Source organism: Psittacula echo, assembly GCF_963264785.1.
Source record: "Psittacula echo genome assembly, chromosome: 6".
Classification (NCBI taxonomy): domain Eukaryota; kingdom Metazoa; phylum Chordata; class Aves; order Psittaciformes; family Psittacidae; genus Psittacula; species Psittacula echo.
The window spans coordinates 30,616,444-30,636,358 of NC_137743.1; the positions used below are offsets into that span (position 1 = coordinate 30,616,444).

At 47.7% G+C, this 19,915-nt stretch overlaps 1 protein-coding gene across 1 annotated transcript in view; it reads right to left on the minus strand.

Annotated features, from left to right (window-relative positions):
• Positions 1–674: 674 nt before the first annotated feature.
• The window catches only part of ITGB5 (integrin subunit beta 5), a gene marked incomplete at both ends in the record, with an annotated part of 60,492 nt that continues 41,251 nt past the window's right edge, over positions 675–19,915 (minus strand). The window contains 5 exons of the mRNA XM_080621095.1: positions 675–770; positions 1,317–1,483; positions 2,644–2,760; positions 6,275–6,378; positions 7,081–7,303. Of these exons, the coding sequence (XP_080477221.1) occupies positions 675–770; positions 1,317–1,483; positions 2,644–2,760; positions 6,275–6,378; positions 7,081–7,303 (707 nt within the window). The remainder of the gene's footprint in view (positions 771–1,316; positions 1,484–2,643; positions 2,761–6,274; positions 6,379–7,080; positions 7,304–19,915) is intronic.

A 19,915-nucleotide genomic window follows, 5' to 3' on the forward strand; every position in this document is an offset into this window, starting at 1 on the left:
TATTAAATCAACATACCTTCTGCAGCAGTTACTGCGGCTCCATCTCCTATTTTTATAGACATGCTTTGACTGATAAGGCTCTATTAATAAAACAATCAGGCAGCACCACTGTTGCTTACAGGAGCAAGCCTCAGTTTTGGTGGGAAGCTTAGGAAGGAAACAATGAATTCTACTTACAGCATCATATATGCACAATAGTTTTATTTTGTTTTTTATATAAAAAAAGTCCTAAAGACTGCAGAACTCCTGTATCCTAATTTCTTACACAAATGCTTCCAACACCCTCTTCTTCTTAAGCTAATTTCCCCCTAACAACTTGCAATGGCATGGGTTCCCCTGATTTTTGACCTAGTCACCCTTTCTAAAGGGATATGTCTAAAGCTGCAATATGGCACTTGGTTGACTTAGTTGGCAGGTTTAATATATCCAGAAAGCTGGGGTATGGAGTCGTACACGCCTCGGAGTCCATCAGCACAGGCGGGGAGCCTGCCTTTGCGTCCGTGCCTCCAGAATGAATCAGACTTTTCTCCTTACTGTGCAAAGAACAGGGTCTGGTCATCGACCAGTCCTGTCGTAAGGGATTCTCCACCCTGAAGAGGATTCCATCTTCAAGTGGGGAAGCAGCACTTACAGTCAAGCAATTGTCCTCAGGAGTCTCAGGCAGTGAGACCCCATCAGTCGACTGTACCATTGTAAGACTTGTTGAGCTTGTTGAACGTGAACTCTACATTATGTGTGGAAATAGGCTTTCGGTAGAGAGGATTGGATGCCTTTGGAGAAATAAGCAGACAAAAAGAACAAAGATGAGTAACAAATTCCATATCTGGTTAAAATATATCTAATCCCCCCTTCATTTGCCAGTTAATTCGACTGAAATGTGCATTCAGATCCAAAGCAGTACTGTTTTTCCATAGTTCGCCTATCAGACCCGCCTTCTGTCCTGTCTGCAGGCACAGGTAATACCCTCACATGCTGCAAACCCCACCTCAAGCCTCCCAGAAGGGCTCCATCATAGACCAGACCAATCTGGCACCCACCAGTTGGAGCCTGGTCCTCGCCTCCCTACCTCCTTCAGCCCTTCAGTACTGCTGGGAAATACATGATGAAACCAAAGGCTGAGTATAATTTTGCAGAGTATTTGTAACTTGCCAAGGGGAAGGGCAGTGCAATGTGCCAGACCCCGAAGCCCTGCTGCAGGGTATGAGCACCCACACCCCCCACGCCTGCCACCGTTCTCCATCACTGCAGGGCTGTTTGCTGCTGGTGCACCCCAGTAGCCCTCTGATACACCAGCAGCACCCCTACCCTGGGCTCACCATTTCGTATCTGGCCCGGGAACGTTCACTCTGGAATCGGTCGAACTCCCGCCTGTCGTGAATGGTGACGAGCAGCTTCCAGAGCCCCAGCAGGATGATGCCGATCAGGACCACACTGCCAATCACTGCCAGCACGATCGTCACGGCGCTGGGGGCTGAGCTGCATGCTGGTAACAAGGGGGAGGAGGTAAATAGCCCTGGTGCAAGTGTATTCTGTATCAGAATACCAGGATGTAAGGACCTGGACAGCAGCCACTGAGCAAACGGCCTCAGGGCAGCCCTAGCAGCAGTGACTAAATTAAAAGAAGCAACAGTCCTCTCTGAAACCAAGAGGATGTTTTTTAATTAAAACATTCCTGGCTAGAGGCAGGTCAAGGCACAGCTCTCATGGACATCACTGGGATGTCACGCAGCGCTTCAGGGAAGAGCAGTGCTGCAGTGCCACCGTCCAACAGTGACGCCTGGTTTTAATGCCAGGTGACCCATGCGGGACACAGAGGATTAGGGTGCCTCTGGCAAAAGCCAGCTCATCTTCTGGCCCACATGGACAGAGGTGATCTCTAGGCACTTTAAATAAGTACATCACTGTCAGCTAATCAACTGGTCTTTCAATTAAGCGCAAGCTGCAGGACCAGTTAAATAAAACATGCGGTATCTCAGTCTTTCCTGTACTGGCCTGTGCCTCTGAGGACCAGGGGAGATCGCAAGAAGCTACTGCTGGGTGCTTGCCAGTTTGTCCTGCAACACCACGTGCGGTTTGCTTTGGGAAACTGCATTGCACGTGACTAAAATAACACTTGGAAACACAGCTGTCTGCAGCAGCCAGGCCACAGGGGCAGGGACACAGCCCTTACACTGCCTGGACCAGAGCTAGCACTTTGGCAATGCAGAAATCCATAGGTAGTGTGGAGCTTTCCTGACATCCTGACTTAACCAGCAGCATCAGGTGCTCCCTTCAGATATTTTTCTCCCAGTGGCTGTTATCACCGAACCAGTATATGGCATGCTTTTTGCTACATAAATAGGCTGGGTTTAATTTCAGCATCCCAGGCTGGCAGAAAGCCCTTCAGCCACTTGCTAGCAATGCTTGCAGCTCGGGTGCATATTTCACTCCGAGAGTCCTTTTTTCACTAAGTTGGGAGCATTTGGATCTGGGTTTTAGCACTGTAAACCATGATACTTTAAATCATCCCAGTTCATCTGCTCATGCGTGCCTTCATGCAGCCAGTGAAAACAACTTTTCCACAAACCTCCAGGCTCCCCACCAGCCCACCACGTCTCCCAGAGCACCCTGTGCTATTAAAAGTAAACCCAAGGGAGAACCAACCTGGCTCTTTGAGGACGGTGAGGTTGGATTTCCCACTGGCAAGCTCCAAGTAGGTGAACTTCATAACGCAGTTATTCACTGGGTAGGCACAGAGAATCGCATTCGGGTCATCCGTTTCTGGAATGAGATGCAGAGTTGGAGAAACTTATTTTGTTTTAAATAAAAAAAAGTCCTAAAGACTGCAGAAGTCTTGTATCCTAATTTCTTCTTTTTAAGCTAAATTCCCCATAAGAGCTTGCAATGGCATGGGTTCCCCTGATTTTTGATCGAGTCACCTTTCCTAATGGATATGTCTAAAGCTGCAATATGGCACTTAGGTTGACTTAGTTGGCAGGTTTAATATTAAGAATCAGCACAATTCTCCCCTACAAGCTGAGCAGGGCTTCCCATGAGCCTGGGAGAGGAGGAACAGGGAGGAAGCCTGGAAAGCAGAACCGTTTGATCACGATTTGTGTGAACTCTAACTGAGCGGTGTCCAGACTTACTGCTGGAGAAAATGTGGCACTCAGCAAATGCTGCATGGCAAGCAGAAGCAACTTCATGCACTCACACCACCCGCTTCCTTCCCACAAGTCTGCTTTGGCTACTAATGACATCTTCTTAATTTGCTACATTTCTTGAAGAGCGGAAGCTGAAGAGAAAGCGGGGGGCTCAGGCTCAGCCTGTGAGACCACAGACAGGGCCAGCGGCTGCAGCAGCCCACAGCTGGCTCATGCTTCAGCTGTGCTGAATGGCTCCAGCTCCAGAAACAGCTGAGATGTTTGTTTTTAAAGAGTGAGATAGAAGAGGAAAATGGGGAGAGGAGGAGGGAGGGAAGGGGAAGGAAGGAGTTGGTTGGAGGGGAGGACGTGGACATGGGGGAGCTGCAAGAAAGGAGGCTATTTGATTCCCATGGCCATATGGGCACTGTACGTTTGCCCATTTAATATACCAGACAGACCAGGCATACCATACTGTGACCACAGCCTGTCACTGCTCTGGTCACTGTAAGATGCTTCCTGACGAAGTCTGCTTCTCAAAAGCTGTTAAAAAGTTTTATCAAAGCCATCATCTGAGGTTTGCACCTCTAGCTCCAGGAATGACTTCAGCAGATCTACTGCCCTGCATGGCTACACTCATGAGGTGTCCTCATTGTAGCGAGAGTGCCTGGAAGGAGACAGGGCAACACCTCCAGCCGTGCCAGGGTATCTCTGCAGGAACACATCTCTGTAGGCCTGATTGGGCTGCGAGTTTCAAGGCAAAGGAAGGGATTTGGGCGTTCAGTCTATCTGTCCAGCAAAGATGTGACCTTGGCTTAGGCACCCGGAAAATGCTCCCAATAGCTCTCTGCACTCACATCCATGCCTGTCTGTCAAGCTGAAAAACAATCATGATAATGACTACTGCTGTTTCAGCCCCTTATCTCTCTCCTGTCTGTCAGCCTTTCCTTTCAATGCCTTTGACTTGCTTTCAGTTGAAAGATTAATACCCTCCACTTCAACAGCTCTAAGCCCAGATGCAACTGCCCCTCTGTTGAGTCCTGACAAGGTTCCTGGTGTGGACAAACCTCAGCTGTTCTTACCTTAGGATGGAAAAACATGCTCTACCTACACAGTGACATCAAAGGCAGGGCTGGACAAGTGCTGACTATTACAAAGCAAAGTACTAATTAGATTAATACAGATAAAACTTCCACGTTTCTTGACTAATGCCCTTCGGAGTTGAGCAGCAAATATTAATTCCTCCAGGCCCATCCGCTTTCAATCCCATCCTTGCACCATTATTCTTCTAAAAGATACAGTGAATAAAGTCTTGATAGTAACTATCTCTGTTGGTCTTCACTGGGTTTGAGAGATCACACATCTACAGAGAGGTGCTTTCAGGTTCACCGATGTGTGCTGTTGGCAGGTTCAGCTCAGCGCTGGACCTGTCATGTTCCCCTCATGTTGAAAGCTCCTCCCTGGAACTATCAGGAATGGAAATGTAATACTGCAGAATCAAAGGAGATCCTGCAAAGTCCAATAAAAGTCATATAAGCCTCCTAAAATGCATCATTCTGGCTCGGATTCCAAGAGATGCCTCTGCTCTACAAAGCTTTGAAGCACTGCTTGCTTCATACCCAGAGCCAAAAGGCCCTTGGGATCTTCCAGGGTGTGTTCATCACAACTTGGTATTTAAGAAGATCCCATCCTCCACTGCCAGGACAAGGCAGACTTATGTCTTCCATGACAAATATCAGCGTTTGACCTCTCAGCAGGGACTTCTAAGATGTGCTACATAACACAAAAACACTTGAACACCAGGATTTGGCTGAGTCTGCCTGTGAAGAAGTCCACAGTTCCCAAGCACTTTCTCTAGGAACATTCTGCTTTACCCCTTTCTCTAGCAGCCCTGATCTCCAAGATGTAGGGTGCCCTGAGCTCCCAAGAACTCAGCACCACCTGCAGTGTGACTGCAGTAGCTGAACTGAAGAATAAGCATAATTCTCAAAAATGTCTTAAACCAGAAATTTGTCTGTGTTTTTCCTGTGAAAGCCATGTAGGGGGTTGGCAAATCACAGCCCAGCCTCACCTCCCAGGGTGCAGTCAGCACAAAAGCTGGCTTTAGGAATGCTGCAACACCCAGGAAGGAGAACTGAGCTTCAGTCCCCAGTATTTGGTGGTTCCTAAGAAACACAGGCATGTCAGACATCAGAAAGGAGCTTTGTATGATTTGGAAATGCCTTGTAACCTCTCTCAGGGTGCTGGTATAGGTGCACTCCCTGCTAAACTGCAGCGAGGATGGAGAGAACAACAGCAAATCTCCCAAAGTGAAAGGTAGGAAACCCTACTGGTTGTTAATTCAAAACCTAGATGCTGGATACAAGAGGAGTCAATGGGAAAAACATTGCCTGCAGGCAGCTTGGGAGGAAGGGAGAGAAAGGACAAGTAAGGTAGAACACTCCTACCTCTAAAAGCTATGGGAAGAGGAGGAAATGTCAGATGTGGACAGTAATTTATCCCTGCTTGATCTCCATTTCTCTCTCCAAGGGGTATCACTAAGGCCAGGGTCAGGATTGTGATTAAAGCTGTCACAAGTTTGGATCCTCTCTATTCCCCTAAATAACAAGTAGGGCCTCCCAGAATGGAGCTTGAAAAGAAGGGGTGAAAGTCATCTGCTGAGGGATGCACATTTGGGGTGACCTCTAGAAGAGAACACAAAAGACAGGAGAGGAGCTTGCCAGAGAGGCTTTTAGCAGTCAGTTCCACCAAAGCAGAAATCTTTGTCTCCAAAACAGCTTTGCTTTCTTACAAGCTCCCTTCTTCCAAGACAAATTCTCAGAAGATTAGAGAACGTCTTTTGGGGGTGATACTTTGTCCTTTTGCCATTTCAGACGGCTCATCTAACCTCTCATCTGATCTCATCCCACTGTCTCTGCTCCTTGCACTGGCAGCAACGGTTAGATATGGTAAGATGTTGTTTAGAATCAAAGGGGTTTGACCTCAGTGTATATTACAGCCCATAGGGAGGGTCACAAATACCACATATACATCCTACATACACATACATTTTAAAACCCTGAGGTTCCAGATGGGTCTTGGTCTGGTTAAGAGGAGCTAAATGCCACAGTTGCTGGCTGTCATCGCCTACAGTCCTGCTGCTGCCTACTTACCGAGAACATCCACAGTGGTGATGATCTCATCCTTACAGTGCTTTTGGCAGGTTTGGTTATCAGCCAGTCTTCCTGAGTTAAACAGCTTGCATTCAATGCAATCCCTGCAAAAAGACACATGGAGAGGAAGATAAAGCACCCATAGGAAAACACATAAACACAGAGATTCACCTCTGAGAAAGTGACTTCCTGGGTGTTGGTCTGGAGAATGCACATCTGCACTACAAAGTAAAAGCAACTTCAGAGCCAAGCATCTCCATCTCAAGATTCTAGGAATAGAATCAATGTGGTACAAAGCAGCTGGTAGGTTGGGGGTCTGTTTGCCCTTTGGATGTGAGGAGCTTCACACCAGCTATGGCAAAATCCATCCTGCCTGACATCAAGGCATACAGTATTGCTGCTCTGCGTCAGACTGAAGCTGACGTACAGGGCACCTCTGCTGCTATGAGGCAGGCAGTCATGCCCATCCTCCCCTCCTCTGCAGCTTGCAGCTCTCTGGGCCCAGACATTTGCAGACGAGGTGCAACAAAACTGGGGTTGCCATCCTTTCCTGCAGACTGAGACAGCACTGTAAACAAACAGAGATATGAACCTCCATGAGGACTTGGCAACAACACTTGTTGCTTCTCTACTTGGGATACTCTCAGGTTGCTTACTGTGGGCTTTGAGCTGCAGCAGGCTTGCCTGGGGCTCATCACCCCTGTTTAATGTAGCAGTAGTAATCCCTTAGCTGCAAAGTCTCCCAGGAACCAAAGTGCTGCCCTTCCCACCAGCGAGACATCCCTTCTGAACTCCACCATGAGTACCTTTTAGTGCTGCAGACACCTGGGCAGGTGGGACACTTCTCACACGTCTCTCCAAAAGCCCCTGGCTCGGTGCACTGGCATTTCCCACAGATGCAGCTGCCCCTGCCGCTGCACATCTGCCCGTCGCTGGACACACAGCCATCTGTCTCGGTGGAGCAGTTGCAGTTGTCCCCGATGTAACCCGCATGGCACTTGCATTCCCCGCAGTGACACTCTCCATGGCCTGAAAGCAAGAGCAGAGGGGAGGTGTCACCAGCATCCCAGGCAGGAAAAGCTGCCACAGAGACCTTGCATGGCAGAGCACCTAGATATCAAATTATTATCTACATTTAGCAGCAAAATATACCTATTTACCAGCTTCTCCAGCTTCCTTCTATAGTAACTCAAGATAAATGGGCATCTCTCCCTTCCTGGGAACAGGAGACCAGGACAGGGGCACAAACTGCTCTTGGGAAGTATAAGCAGTGATGGTGACCATGGGGAGAACAGAGCAGCTCCCTTTCGAGCAGACAGCCCTCAGCTGGGTGGGATGACTTCCACCCGAAGTCCACACAAGGAACAACCACCTACTATTGCAGACCTCAAACACAATTAGGGTAGAGACTGCATGCTCCAGCCAGCTCTCAAACTTGCTACCTTCTTATTTTCTTCTCTCCAGATGAGGGCCCCCAAGTATCCCCCTCTTTTCAGGGTGCCATTTTACACACTCCTGGTTTGTCCCCAGTCAGTGCTTGACACCACGAAGCAAACATTAGCACCTGGAAGCATGTCTTGGCAGCATGTTGTCATGAGCTTTTCTTACTCACAGAGTGAATATTCCCCACCTCTGCCCCTGGTGCCCAGCACCTCGTAACTGGGCTTTGCAGAGCGCTACACTGTCCACCTCTGCAGAAGGCTAGCAGAAACTCTATCACTTGGTCCCCAATGAGTAATTCTTATGCATTGCTTGACTTCACTCATGTGCCCACCTGAAGGCTCCAGCTACGCTAGGAGGGTTATGTGCAGCACCATGATTTCCACAGCCACTGGAGTAGCAAAAGTATCCAGGATGATGAAGGGGATCTGGCAACAGCTTTTGAAATACTGATTCTCAAAGCAGATATGTCCATCTCAGAGGCATGACACTGGGCAGATGAATACTTAGGGGCACAAGAGGATGTGGCAAAGTCAATGCGGTCTCACTGCTCAGCGCATGAGGTGAACAGGAGGCGGCATAGCCAGACTGCAGCCAGTGTTCTGCTCAGTCTTGCAACAGGTTTTGCTAGCAGAGCCACTGTACCAGTAAGTAGGGCCCCAAGCCCTGCTTCCAGCCTAGACCTCTCCAGGCCACACCACTCAACATGAAGTTTTCTCCTCCTCCACACTTCCCTGCCCTCTGTGGACTCTGAGCTCTGAAGATCAGTATTACTGCTGAGCCTCCAAACTAGTGTAAAAGAGGGAGCTCCTGCGAGGGCTTCCATGTTTACTGGGCTGGCTGGTGTTTCATGTGAATTAATCTATTCCTTTCTCTGTTACATCAACAGATAGGAAAATGCGAATGCAGCTGTGCTTCCTTGGAGGTTTTGAGCCCAGGGTGTAGCAGCAAAAAGCCTAACAGGTCTATCATTTCACAAGGTCTTTCCTACCCTTCTTTTCTAACAGGTTTACTTAAGAAGTACTCCCCCAAACCTTAAAATACCTTAAAAAAAATTAAATCAACAAGCAATATCTCCTGTGTCCAAGCAAGACCTCTGTGTCCCAGGCGTACCATCAAGGTTGCTAGTACCAGCTGAACCTCCCCCATAGAGTAGCTTAGGGCAGCTCACAGCAGAGATGGATGAAGAAACAGATCCACTCCTCTACTGAAGCATCCCCTTGCAGCTATGGGTTTAGCGACTGGCTGAGAAAGTCAACAGGCTTCAAGGCTTTCAGTGATGGTAAGTGGACTGTCTGGCTGCCAAGCATCTGGTTTCAGAAAGGCATCCATCAGCTCAGTGGAAATACTGGTTGAATTCCTCCTTGGTCAGTCACTAGGAGCAGGGATGCCTTTGAAGGCACAGTTTATAGAGCTGATGGGTTTGTATACGATGCTCATCAGCAACCTAATTACAGCTCAGCTTTCCCACTGGAAACAGCCTCAAGTGCCTCAGACAGGATAAATTATACGCATGCTACTTTCATCGGCACAAACCCACTGATCTCCCTGCCTCTTCCATCACTCCAAGAGTGGCTGTGGATTGTCAAGCTATATCCCTTGCCAAAAGCCATTGGAGTACCTTTTGTTTTACTAGGCATCTCGTATGTTCCAGCGCATCACAAGTTGCCCTCCTACAACCTCTTTTGCACTCCCACCATTTGCTTTGGATTCAGCCTGCAAACTCAAACATTACCAGACAGAGGAGATTATGTTTACATGATCTCTAGAGGTGACCTCATTCGTTGCCTACATCTGATGGAGATTAAAAGTCTTTCGCTCTGTTTGCCTTCACAACGACAGCCTTGCTCTTTCCCCAGACATCTGTACAAGCAGGTTTGGTTTGCCCCTTCCCTACAAAGCTCCGTTTTTGAGCCCGTGGATACAGCTACAGTCACCATCGCTGCTGCTCAGGGTGCAGCTGCAGAGCAGGGATCCCTGCGCCCTCCACTTCACAAGCAAACCAAATGGGGTGGCTGGCTTTTATTCACAATTAATTCAGGCAATCAGGCTCTCACGCACAGAATTTTGTGCCTCCATGGCAATGAACGTGTCCAAATTAGCTATAAATCATGGTTTTCTTAAATGGGCACTATTTCAAGGAATCCAAAGCAGCTGGCATTGGGAATCAATGTATATGGCTTCTAGTAAATATGCTCACACTTGAATTTAAGCTGTGAGAGTCAAGAGAAGTGAGCTGATTGCATTCACACTGCCCCATGGTCTCAATATAGGTGGAAGCCACCCCCTACTCTTGGGCAGAGTCCCTGTATCATCAGCTCAGTCCTCCAAGAACACCACAGAGCCTAGCACAAGATGTGAATCCATTAGAAATATGTCTCTGGACCATAAAATGATTTAGTTTTTAAAGCTGTCAGTGCCAGTCCAGTATAGGAGGCTATAAAACAGGAGGCCCATCCCTTCAATTCCCTGGCAGGCTGGGTATGGAGCCTGGAACAACTGTCCTGGGGAAGGGAAACAGCCATTTCCAAATAATGCATCCTATTAAACCACTGCTATTAGAAAAAATAAGAAACACAATCTTAAAGCAAGTGTTTTTGTTTACTGAAAGGAATGAAGAATAAGCCCTCTATATGAGGGTGACTAAGTGTGGGGTGTGAACTTAAAATTTGAAAACATGTTGAAATGTGTTTTCTGCCTTGGCCACACTGGCTCAACGGGCAAGAAGTCACTGGCTGAAGCTCACCATGGGACATGTGCCAAGAGTGGGAATTTCCATGTTGACCTTTAATGGCAAAGATGTTACAATCTTCACCACATCAACATGAAAGAGTACATGAGAGAGCTACTCCTGCTAGTGCCCTGATCTCCGCTTCTGGTGCTCTCCATCCACCTCCCACACAGCTTGAAGACTGGAAATACATGGTTAATGGGATACATTTATTCCTCATATGGCTGTGGCAAAAGTCATCCTACCTCTCAACGTCTATCTCGAGCACCAGAGATGGGACTCCACTCCATCGTCTTCCTCAGGACACAACCTGAGAGGATCCTTGAGGCAATGTGGCAGTGAGTCTTTTGGTGATGGTGACCTGGAGCTGAGGTTTACAGCGTGCATAGTGCTACCTGGTACTCATATTTTGCAGAAAAATGTGCTGCATGTTTGCGGTCTCAGCTATCCTACTGTCACACTTTGTGCTGATGTAGTTAAGCAGTGTGTATGCCATGTAAGATCATGCCTGCAGGAAGCCTTCCATCACAGTGCTGATGATGAACCTGGTTTCACTTCCTAGTTTCATTTCCTAGTTTCATTTCCAACATGAAAATGAGTCTTCAAGGAGGGTGTGTTTCAACACACCTCTGCACCAGAAGTCTCATGGTGCAGGGCAATACCCTGGACTTTAACCCCCTTCAACCCTGTGTGTTTGCATGTTCTCTATTAAAGCTGGTTTGTGAAGCCAAAAGACATCAATTATGTTCTCCAAACATAACAAGAGGTATTTTCTTCTGTTCTCATCCTTGAAATGAGACAAGCATAGATGTTTAAAAGGTCCAGATCTAACTGGGAAATGAAATGCTCCCTCTGAATTTGATAACATACTTTCCAGCCAGCTCTTGATTTCTGGGGGGGCTAACAAGAAACACATGTTAGGGAGGCTGCAGGAACATGCTGGGAGGGTGTAGCAGAAGAAAGCAATGCTTCTGCAGGGAAAGAGCAGAAACAGAGAGACTAAGTTTGGACTAGTCAGGGATCCACAGGGCAAGAGCCACAGGGTGCACCACTGCTTGGAGGCACTCTCTTCCCAAGGGGGCCTTGAAGGTGGACCTAGACCTGCAGCCCAGGTGCTCCCTCTGCCTCTCTCTGAACACTGCCATGTTCCGGCTCGGCAGCACATCTCACTGTCACTCAGGCAGCTTCTGTCAGGATGTCCAGCCGTCCTCATTTCACCCCAGCTGTCTGCCTCTCCCCCTCAGCTGCCCAATGGGATGACCGCTGCAAATCCTCTCTGCCCTCACCCAGGCACCGTGTGAAGCTAGCTTGGCAGCCCAACACCAGCACTGTGTGCTGTGGCCCCAGTCTCCGAGCAGGGTTGTTGCTGGTGAGTAGGAATCAGGGCAGCAGCTTTGAGCAGAAACTTCCAGCCTCTGACCCTGATTTCATCCCAGGCTTCCTGACAGCACGCGGCAGAGTGTGACCCCACAGTGGCCGAGTGCTTGGCAGGACAGACTGTCTGCCCTTCACGATAACTGTTTGCCTTTTAGGAACTGCACAGAACACTGCTGCACCAAGAGGTCTGAAACTCAATGCACTAAAAGCCTTGTCACTAAGTCTTTGGATAGGAAGTGGTTTACCTAAAGCCCCTTACTTCTGGGGACCATAAAACTGTGCAAAAATACCAGCTTTCTTTTGAAAGAAATAATAGAAAATAAAAGGTACCAGCTTTTATGGAGGGGGAGAAAGGGTTTGAAAACAAGCCCCTCCAACAGTCCTTTCTTCCTCACCTTCTAGAAAATTAAATTGATGTGCCTATCACACAAGAAAAATATAATCCTCAGTATTTTTAAGCCAATTTCTTGGTTTCTGAGCACTTGGGAGGGGAAAGATCGTAGTGCATTTTGTTCCTATTAATTCACGGCAGTTATTTTTGTGCCTCTGTGCTCACATATAAGCTTTGGGTCAGGACCTTTGAAAAGCTGTGCTTTTGTCGTTTTTGGTTGCTTGAACAACTCAATTGAAAAAAACCCCAACAAACTCAAACCAAAAACAAAAAACCACAAAAAAAACCACAGGAAAACCAATTAAGAGAAATGAGTTATGGCAAGCAATTTCCAGACTCCCTGCTGCCACCCCTTTAATGAGACCTGGCCACCGCACCCATCACCCAGAGAGCCCCAATGCAGAAGCCACACATCGTACTCCCCAGAGATGGATGCACCCAAAAGGTCTACTTATGAGAAAGTCATCAAACCCTACTGACACAGGTCATGGCTTGAATATCAGTTTAGTACCAGACCAGTCTCTCAGCAAAAAGTGCTTGATGTCTGCAGAGAAGGCTCCATGAATGGCACATTTTGACTGGGAGGAGGAAGGACAGCAGAAGAAGGCTCTGAACACTTGGAAAACATAGACCTTTCCGTTTGGGAAAAGGCTATGACAAGACAGAGTGCCTACTTAGGCAAATAAATCCTCAACTTTCTCACTAATCTCTTTCCATGACTCAAAGCAGCCACAGCTGCACTTCCAGAGGCCAGGCAAGGTGAGGCTGCCTGTCCGCGGCACAGCTCAGGTTCATGGCACAGCTCTGCTGCCAGATGGTTGGCACCGTTAGAAGTCATGGAGAGCTCAGGAAATTTTAAATACTGCGGCATGAGTTAGGATTCATTCCCCAGATCACACCAGTCTGACAGGGAAAACAGGGGTGGCAGGTTGGCAGGAGCATCCCCAAGTCCTGGAGCCTACAAACATAACAACCTCTTGTGAAAAGGAAGTTACTATATAAACAAAGACAGCCAAATGTCAAGAGTCTAAGGTTTCTGTGTAAACTGAAATGCATCCATCGACTGCCTTCATTCACACCAGAAGACAGCTCGCCCATGCTCATTTATCCACAATGCAATACTGAAACAACAAAACCAACACTAAGAGGCTAGTAATAACTAAATAGTGCTTTTCTGTGTGTTATTTACACCAGATGCCATGGACCTGTGTGCATCTTTCCATTGTATTAATTTCAACAGATATTTATATCCTGAAGCATATGAGTTTGTCCAAGAATTGACAAGGATCTAAATAAGTCTTGACTTCAATGCTAGTGCTGGTTGAGCTCACCAATCATCAAAAATAGCACCAGAGTAGCAGCCTAATGAAACCGAATGTGAAGGAATAAATACATGCTTGAGCTGTTTGGGTACCACCAGCTCCAGATTACTGCCAGCATCCCCCATGTTGCAGCACTGCCATTATAGAAAAAGCCCTCAGCTGCCTAGTTTCTCACTCACTTGGGAACTTTTGGGTTAAACGAGAACTGGGCAGGGAAAACAGGGCTTTGGAAACTGCTGTCTCATTAAGGTAGCTGAAAGTGATCAGGGGCAGGCGGATTTCCTGTGGCAGCCCTGGCCAGCGTTTCCTCATTTTCCTTCTCTCTGCTGCAGAAGGGAAGCTGAAACGCAATCACGAGAAATGCTTGATGATCCACCAGAAAGCCAAAACTGGCAGTGCGGAGTCATTTCCTGAAGGAGATCTAAAGCTGCATTGCTTAAAATAAGCCTTCCTTTTTTTTTTTTTTTTTAAGGTATGCTCAGCACTCCACAAATCTCTTGACTTTTGCTTACGTTAGCGCCTCAGCTGAGTCTGCCACACGTGGCCTTTTGGACAGAGACCCAGAGCTGGGAACCGGAGCTTTTAGGTGCTGCTGCCAACACTACTCCCAATGCAGGGAGCGATATGGGTGAGAACTGCTGCCAGATCCTCCCAGAGACACAGCGCTTCTTCCCAAGCGGGGGCAATCAGGATAGGTGCACTGATTCCTTTTGAGCCGTGGGTCCAAGTACCATTCCATCAAATTGGGCAGGCACATGCTCATCCTTGGTTTTGTCACCCCTTAAGAAACTGACATGGAAGATACTGCAAAACCTGCTAACAATTCATATTATTCCTTAAGCCAGATAAGGGGTGTATGTGTGAATCCTGTTTTTCCCCCTCCTTTAGCCTTCCAATTCTCTGAAAAACTGAAAAAGGGCTCTGTGCCACTGTCCTCTTCTATCAACCTCCAACCCATCTCCCTTCCCTGGGAGTTTATTTGGCCTCCCATGGGATGTACCAGTGCCTTTCCCACTGCAGTGCTCCTCTCTCCAGCCAACTCCCCAGACCCCTTACAGATGATACAGGTGAGATCTGCTTGCAAAACACCCTCGGTGCAGCTCCCCCCATTTGTTTATTTTCTCCCCAAAAAGCCTGACAAAGAAAACTGTTTGACAGAGAGCAGTTTCCACTTGGTCTCTCAACCCTGCCAAGATACCATCAACAGCCATGGGTTCAGAACCAGAAGCTTCTCCCCCAGTTATATACTTTCTTGTCTCATCTCTTTGCCCAGGTCTGCTTATACAACTCTACATTTAGCCTTCAGGTTTTGCCACCATGAAAGCTCTGGAAGATTCAGAAACATGAGGGGACATACAGTGAGCACACAGTTAGACGAAATGCACATAAAGGTCTTGAGAAAAGCTATAGTGCCACAACCCTTCCACCAAAGTGTGGTGCCTCCAGGAAGGATGAGCTTCATCCTCCCGCACCAGTGCCTGAGCAGGCTCCTATAAGCTCAAACCCCAAAATCCTCTGGATTTGTTCTTAAAATAAAATATGGCTTCAAAACAAAGCCGCACAATCACAAATGCCTGGACTCCAGGGCAAAATTGTATGGTTCAGGTCCATCCTTAAAACGAAAAGCAGGCTAATTCTCACCCTGCCAAAGCCCAAGTGGGCTGAATGCCCTTTCAGCTGGACCTTGTTGAGAGGAGTGGGCTCCAAAGCAGAGAGAGAGAGTCTTTCTGTGCAAAATCCAGTGCCATGGGAGCCTTGCCCAGTTCTGTATTTGGATGCAAACACATAATCTGGTTCAAGTTCACCAAAGGTCCATGGTTTTGGAACAGATTTCTCCCTTTCCAAAGAAGCTGGAAGAAGGCAGAATATCATTCAAAATAAGACAAAAAAAGAAAGAGAAAGAATGAACCTTCAGCCTGTGCTGCACTTCTCTTTCGGGTCAATTATTTAAATTCAATTTTTTAAACCAAACTAAGCAAAATTCACAGGTTGTCAGTGCATGTCAACAAGAAATGCAGAGGCCCAGAATTTCACTCACATGCTGCTCTGAGGCTTTCATTTGCCTCTAAACCCCAAATACAGCATTCATTTCCAAATGTTTATTTCTGTTAATTACTGTCATCAGAAGGACCAAATGCAAACAACAAACTCAGTGAGCTGCTGACCACAGAGGCAGAGCATTTAAGTGAGTTTGTCTAGGACCGCTCTCTGGGGAGCAAGTAGGTGATGAGCTGTGTTTTCAAAGCTCATCTTAGTTTTCCTTTGAAACTTTCTACTTTCTGAGATACATGGTTGCCGGCTGTGGGAGAGGGCAGCTGCATCAGAATAGAGCAGGTTGGGTATATCTGATGCATGCACCACCAGGTGACACCTCTGGTTGTGACCCACATGCTGCGCCTCTTTAAGAGCAGAGACCCACAGACGGAGCTCTGGCTCCTGTAAAGATGTCAAAGACGTCACTTCTTTATTCCTTAATTCTGCCCTGGCACTTAATGCCTCATTAGCATGCATTAATGCTTGCAAAAGGTCTACTCAGGGGCAAGGAGAAACCCCAGTGAAAAGAGGCAGGAACAGCAGCACTGTGTGCTGGTTGGTCCTCAAAGGAGCTGCTGCCAGATTTGGGGAAAGCTGCAAGACTTTGACAGTAATGAGGGTCAGGGCAAGGGGAAAGGAGGGGTAAGAAAAGGCGGCTTTGCCCCTTCATGCCAGGAATGGAACGAAAACTCTAGGAAAGCAATATGCGATATGCTGGGAAAAGAAAGTTTGACTCAGTTGCAGTTTCAGTGTGAATAACCAACACAAACCGTTGGGGTAAGCAAGGTAGGGTAGGCAGGGTGTAGCTGCTGCCAGAAACAGAAAGGGAGATGAAGAATAAACCCATCACTGAGCAGAGGCACAAATGAAAAAACATTTGAGTTCCCATAAGAAATCCATGCAAAGATCATAAAATATCTTGAGCTGGAAGGGACCCATAAGGATCATCATGTCCAAATCCCAAATAATCAGAATCATAGAATCATAGAATGGTTTGGGTTGGAAAGGACCTTAAGATCATCTAGTTCCAACCCCCCTGCCATGGGCAGGGACACCTCACACTAAACCATGTCACCCAAGGCCTCATCCAACCTGGCCTTGAACACCACCAAGGATGGAGCATTCACAACCTCCCTGGGCAACCCATTCCAGTGCCTCACCACCCTAACAGTAAAGAATTTCTTCCTTATATCCAATCTAAACTTAATCAGTAATATTTAACAGGCAACGATGTTAACTGTAATACCTGGTGGTATAATACCTAATACTGCATTTATTTATTGGGAAAGAAACCAGAGGAGCGTATACATGAAGCATTCTAGCTAGGAACCATCCACCTGCACTGAAATGCAGACTTCTCTAACCTGAAACATTCAGGAGGTCATTAGCAGAGCAATCAGAGAGGGAACGAGGCATTTTTATATGCCACAGTTACAAGAACCGGCCATGCTTTCACAGGTCACTGCCAGAGGGCAAGGGTCATCCCATGCCATTTGCCCCAGTACAGCGGCCATTTGAACCCCTTCGGATCTTCAGCCTTCTCAACAGGCACAGAGCGGGACGGGGAGGTGCATGCTCTTGGAGGAGAGCAGCACATGTCTCAGGATTACATTGGAAGAAGAGCAGAAACCAGGTCAAAGGGGAAAAAATAAATTTGGGGAGGAAGTAGAAGAGGGAAACTGTGGAAGGATGGAAATGATGCTCTGGGGGGGAAGCGGCAGGGAGGTTTCAGGAGCCTCCCAAGGACTGGAGATGTGAGGAAACACATGCACTGAGTCACCCCCATGCACCTCCAAAAGGCCACCAAGGATTTGTGTGCAAGGGAAATAGAGACTTCATAAAGATGAAATTTGGGGTGCAAACACATCCCACCCGTCTCTCAGCCCCTCTCTGCGCTATGAGCCACAGCTCCTGGAGATGAGCACACCCAGAAACACATGGGACACGCTGCTGAATTTGGTAGCTTAAGGCAGGGAGACCTCAAGACCACCTCCAAAGAGTGAAGGAGTTCTCAAGACTGAGTGGCTGGCTGCAGAGACACCAGCGAGACAGCATTAAAGACAGGCCCCTTCTGAGATGGTGGTTTACAGGGTACCCATCTCTGTTGGTGTAGGACTGCCAAGAGGAAGAAGCTAGTGCCTGAGCCAAAGGCCATCCATGTGACCAGGAAAGCCTGCATTAGTAGAGGATGTGTTTCAAATGAAAATCCTCACTATCTTCTCTGTTACATATAACAAGCCATTCATTGGCACATGGTGACAGGTATCAATGGTAAGGAGTAACACACCAAGGTGTGAGCTCCCTCATTTCCCTGCCTCACTCCAGCTGTCTAAAACAATAATGGGTGATGCACAGGAGCCCTTTGCTTGCAAGAAAAAAAACAAATACTGCTAAAGAGGAGTGATGAAGCCAGCCAGTCACTTGCACAGCTCCTGGGGAGTCTCTTTCCACCCTTTCAAATTATCTGGGAGCCCGGGGCTGGGCATCAATGCTTCCCATCACAGAAGGTGCCACCCCTGCACAGGGTACAATGCAAACACAGAGCACCACGTGCTGCCCACAATGGATAAGCATATCCCATATGCATTCCTGTGATTTCTCATCCTCTTCACACTGTGTAAAGAGTGGTGAGATTCTCAATGACATTCCCCATTAAAGGCTGAGAGGTTTTGAATGTCGCTCTCAGAACTCACTGTCTCCAGGTCAAGCATGGCCAGACTTGGCCTTTCAGTGGGAAGCAGCCTGGGATGACCCCAGGGCTTGTCTACCAGCTCCTGTTGCCAGATCCCTAAAAGCCAACATCCCACATGTGACAGCAGCAGCAGGCTCCTCCACAGTTCCTTCCCTGCGTGTGGAAGCGTTTTCCAGATCACTGCTTGAGCAATTGCACCCTGCCTCCCCAAAATGTTGCAATGGCATGGGAGCCCCCACCCTCTGCAGGAGGTCAAGCAGGAATGCAGGAATATCAACAACTGACATCAGAAAAAATCTGGTTTATACAAACACACTTTTAAAAAAAGCAATAAGGAGGTTTTTTAGTGCTAAGATGCAGGCAAATTACATTGGACACAAGGCCAAACAGCATCTGCAGGGAGCACGCGTGCAGGGTGAGAGTGGTGTTGGTCAGAGAGGGATGCAGATGAATTCAGCTGACTGCTCTTCCAGTTAATCCTCATCTCAGCCCTGCCAGCTGACCTGGGCCTTACATTTCTTTAGGTTGACCCACAGGGTGTGAGTAAATAGAGCTGACCTAAACCTTACATCTCCTCACGTTAATCCACGTGATATGAGTAAGTGGGACACATTCAACTTTGCAGTTTAACCCTGAAAAAGGAAGAGGACAGTGGAGGTCTCCCTTTGATTTGTTTCTTATTCAATGTTTGCAGTCTATTCTTGTTGAAACAAAATGTTTCGGGGGGGAGGGGGGATGTCACCTGGCAAGGGATGCCCACCCAGCAGTGACACCAGGCACAAGCACTCCCGTTCTTGATCACATCTTAAAAGAGATGCTACTGCAGTGCCATCTCCTCTTTATTCCAGCCATAAGGTGCCTCTGGGCTGTGCAGCAGCTCTGTAGGCAGGAGACCTCAAGGTGCCTGAAACCAGGTTTGTTGGCTGCTAAGAAGGAGTGATCGGCATCCGGTGACCCACACAGCGTGATGACACTTACATACCTCTCTGTTTTCTAGCCCACCCTCAGATGGTTTTTAGCTCCCTGTCCTCTACCCTGCTGTTTGGTGGGGAAAAGAGACACTCATAGTCCTAATGGAAAAGGGTTTGGGCTCGGAGACTTTACCAGGTTCAGCTCACCCCAAACCACCCTCCCATGCTCTGCAGTCCTGGCAGCACATACAGTCACTGCCTGGCTCCCTCTCATGAGCTCCCCACCTGCTGCTGATAACTGGGACCACTAATGAAGCAACTGGCAATGCAAGGTTGCACCGCAGTGACCTGAGCTGACACTGCACCCTCTATCACCAAAATAAGCCTTAAAATGCTGGTAGAGGTATGCTCCCAACCCTCTTCCAGTCTGGGGACCAGAGCAGGATTGACCTGCGGGGCAACTGTCCCAGAGACAGAGCCATGGCTCACAGCCACACAAGCAGTTAGCATCAAAGGATTATTTTTAACCTCCACATCTTATATAGTCCTTTTGCCTCTCTTCTTCAGGTCTTTTTTGACTGGGCAGTGCTCAGATTCCAACTTTTTACACAATTTAAACTAAAAAGAAAAAAACTAATTCCCCAAATCAAAAGCCTAAAGATGACAAGACATGACTTAAAAGAAAACATTGCAGATGTGGTTTAGGCTCTGTTCCCTATTCTCTTTCTGCCACAGGCCACTCT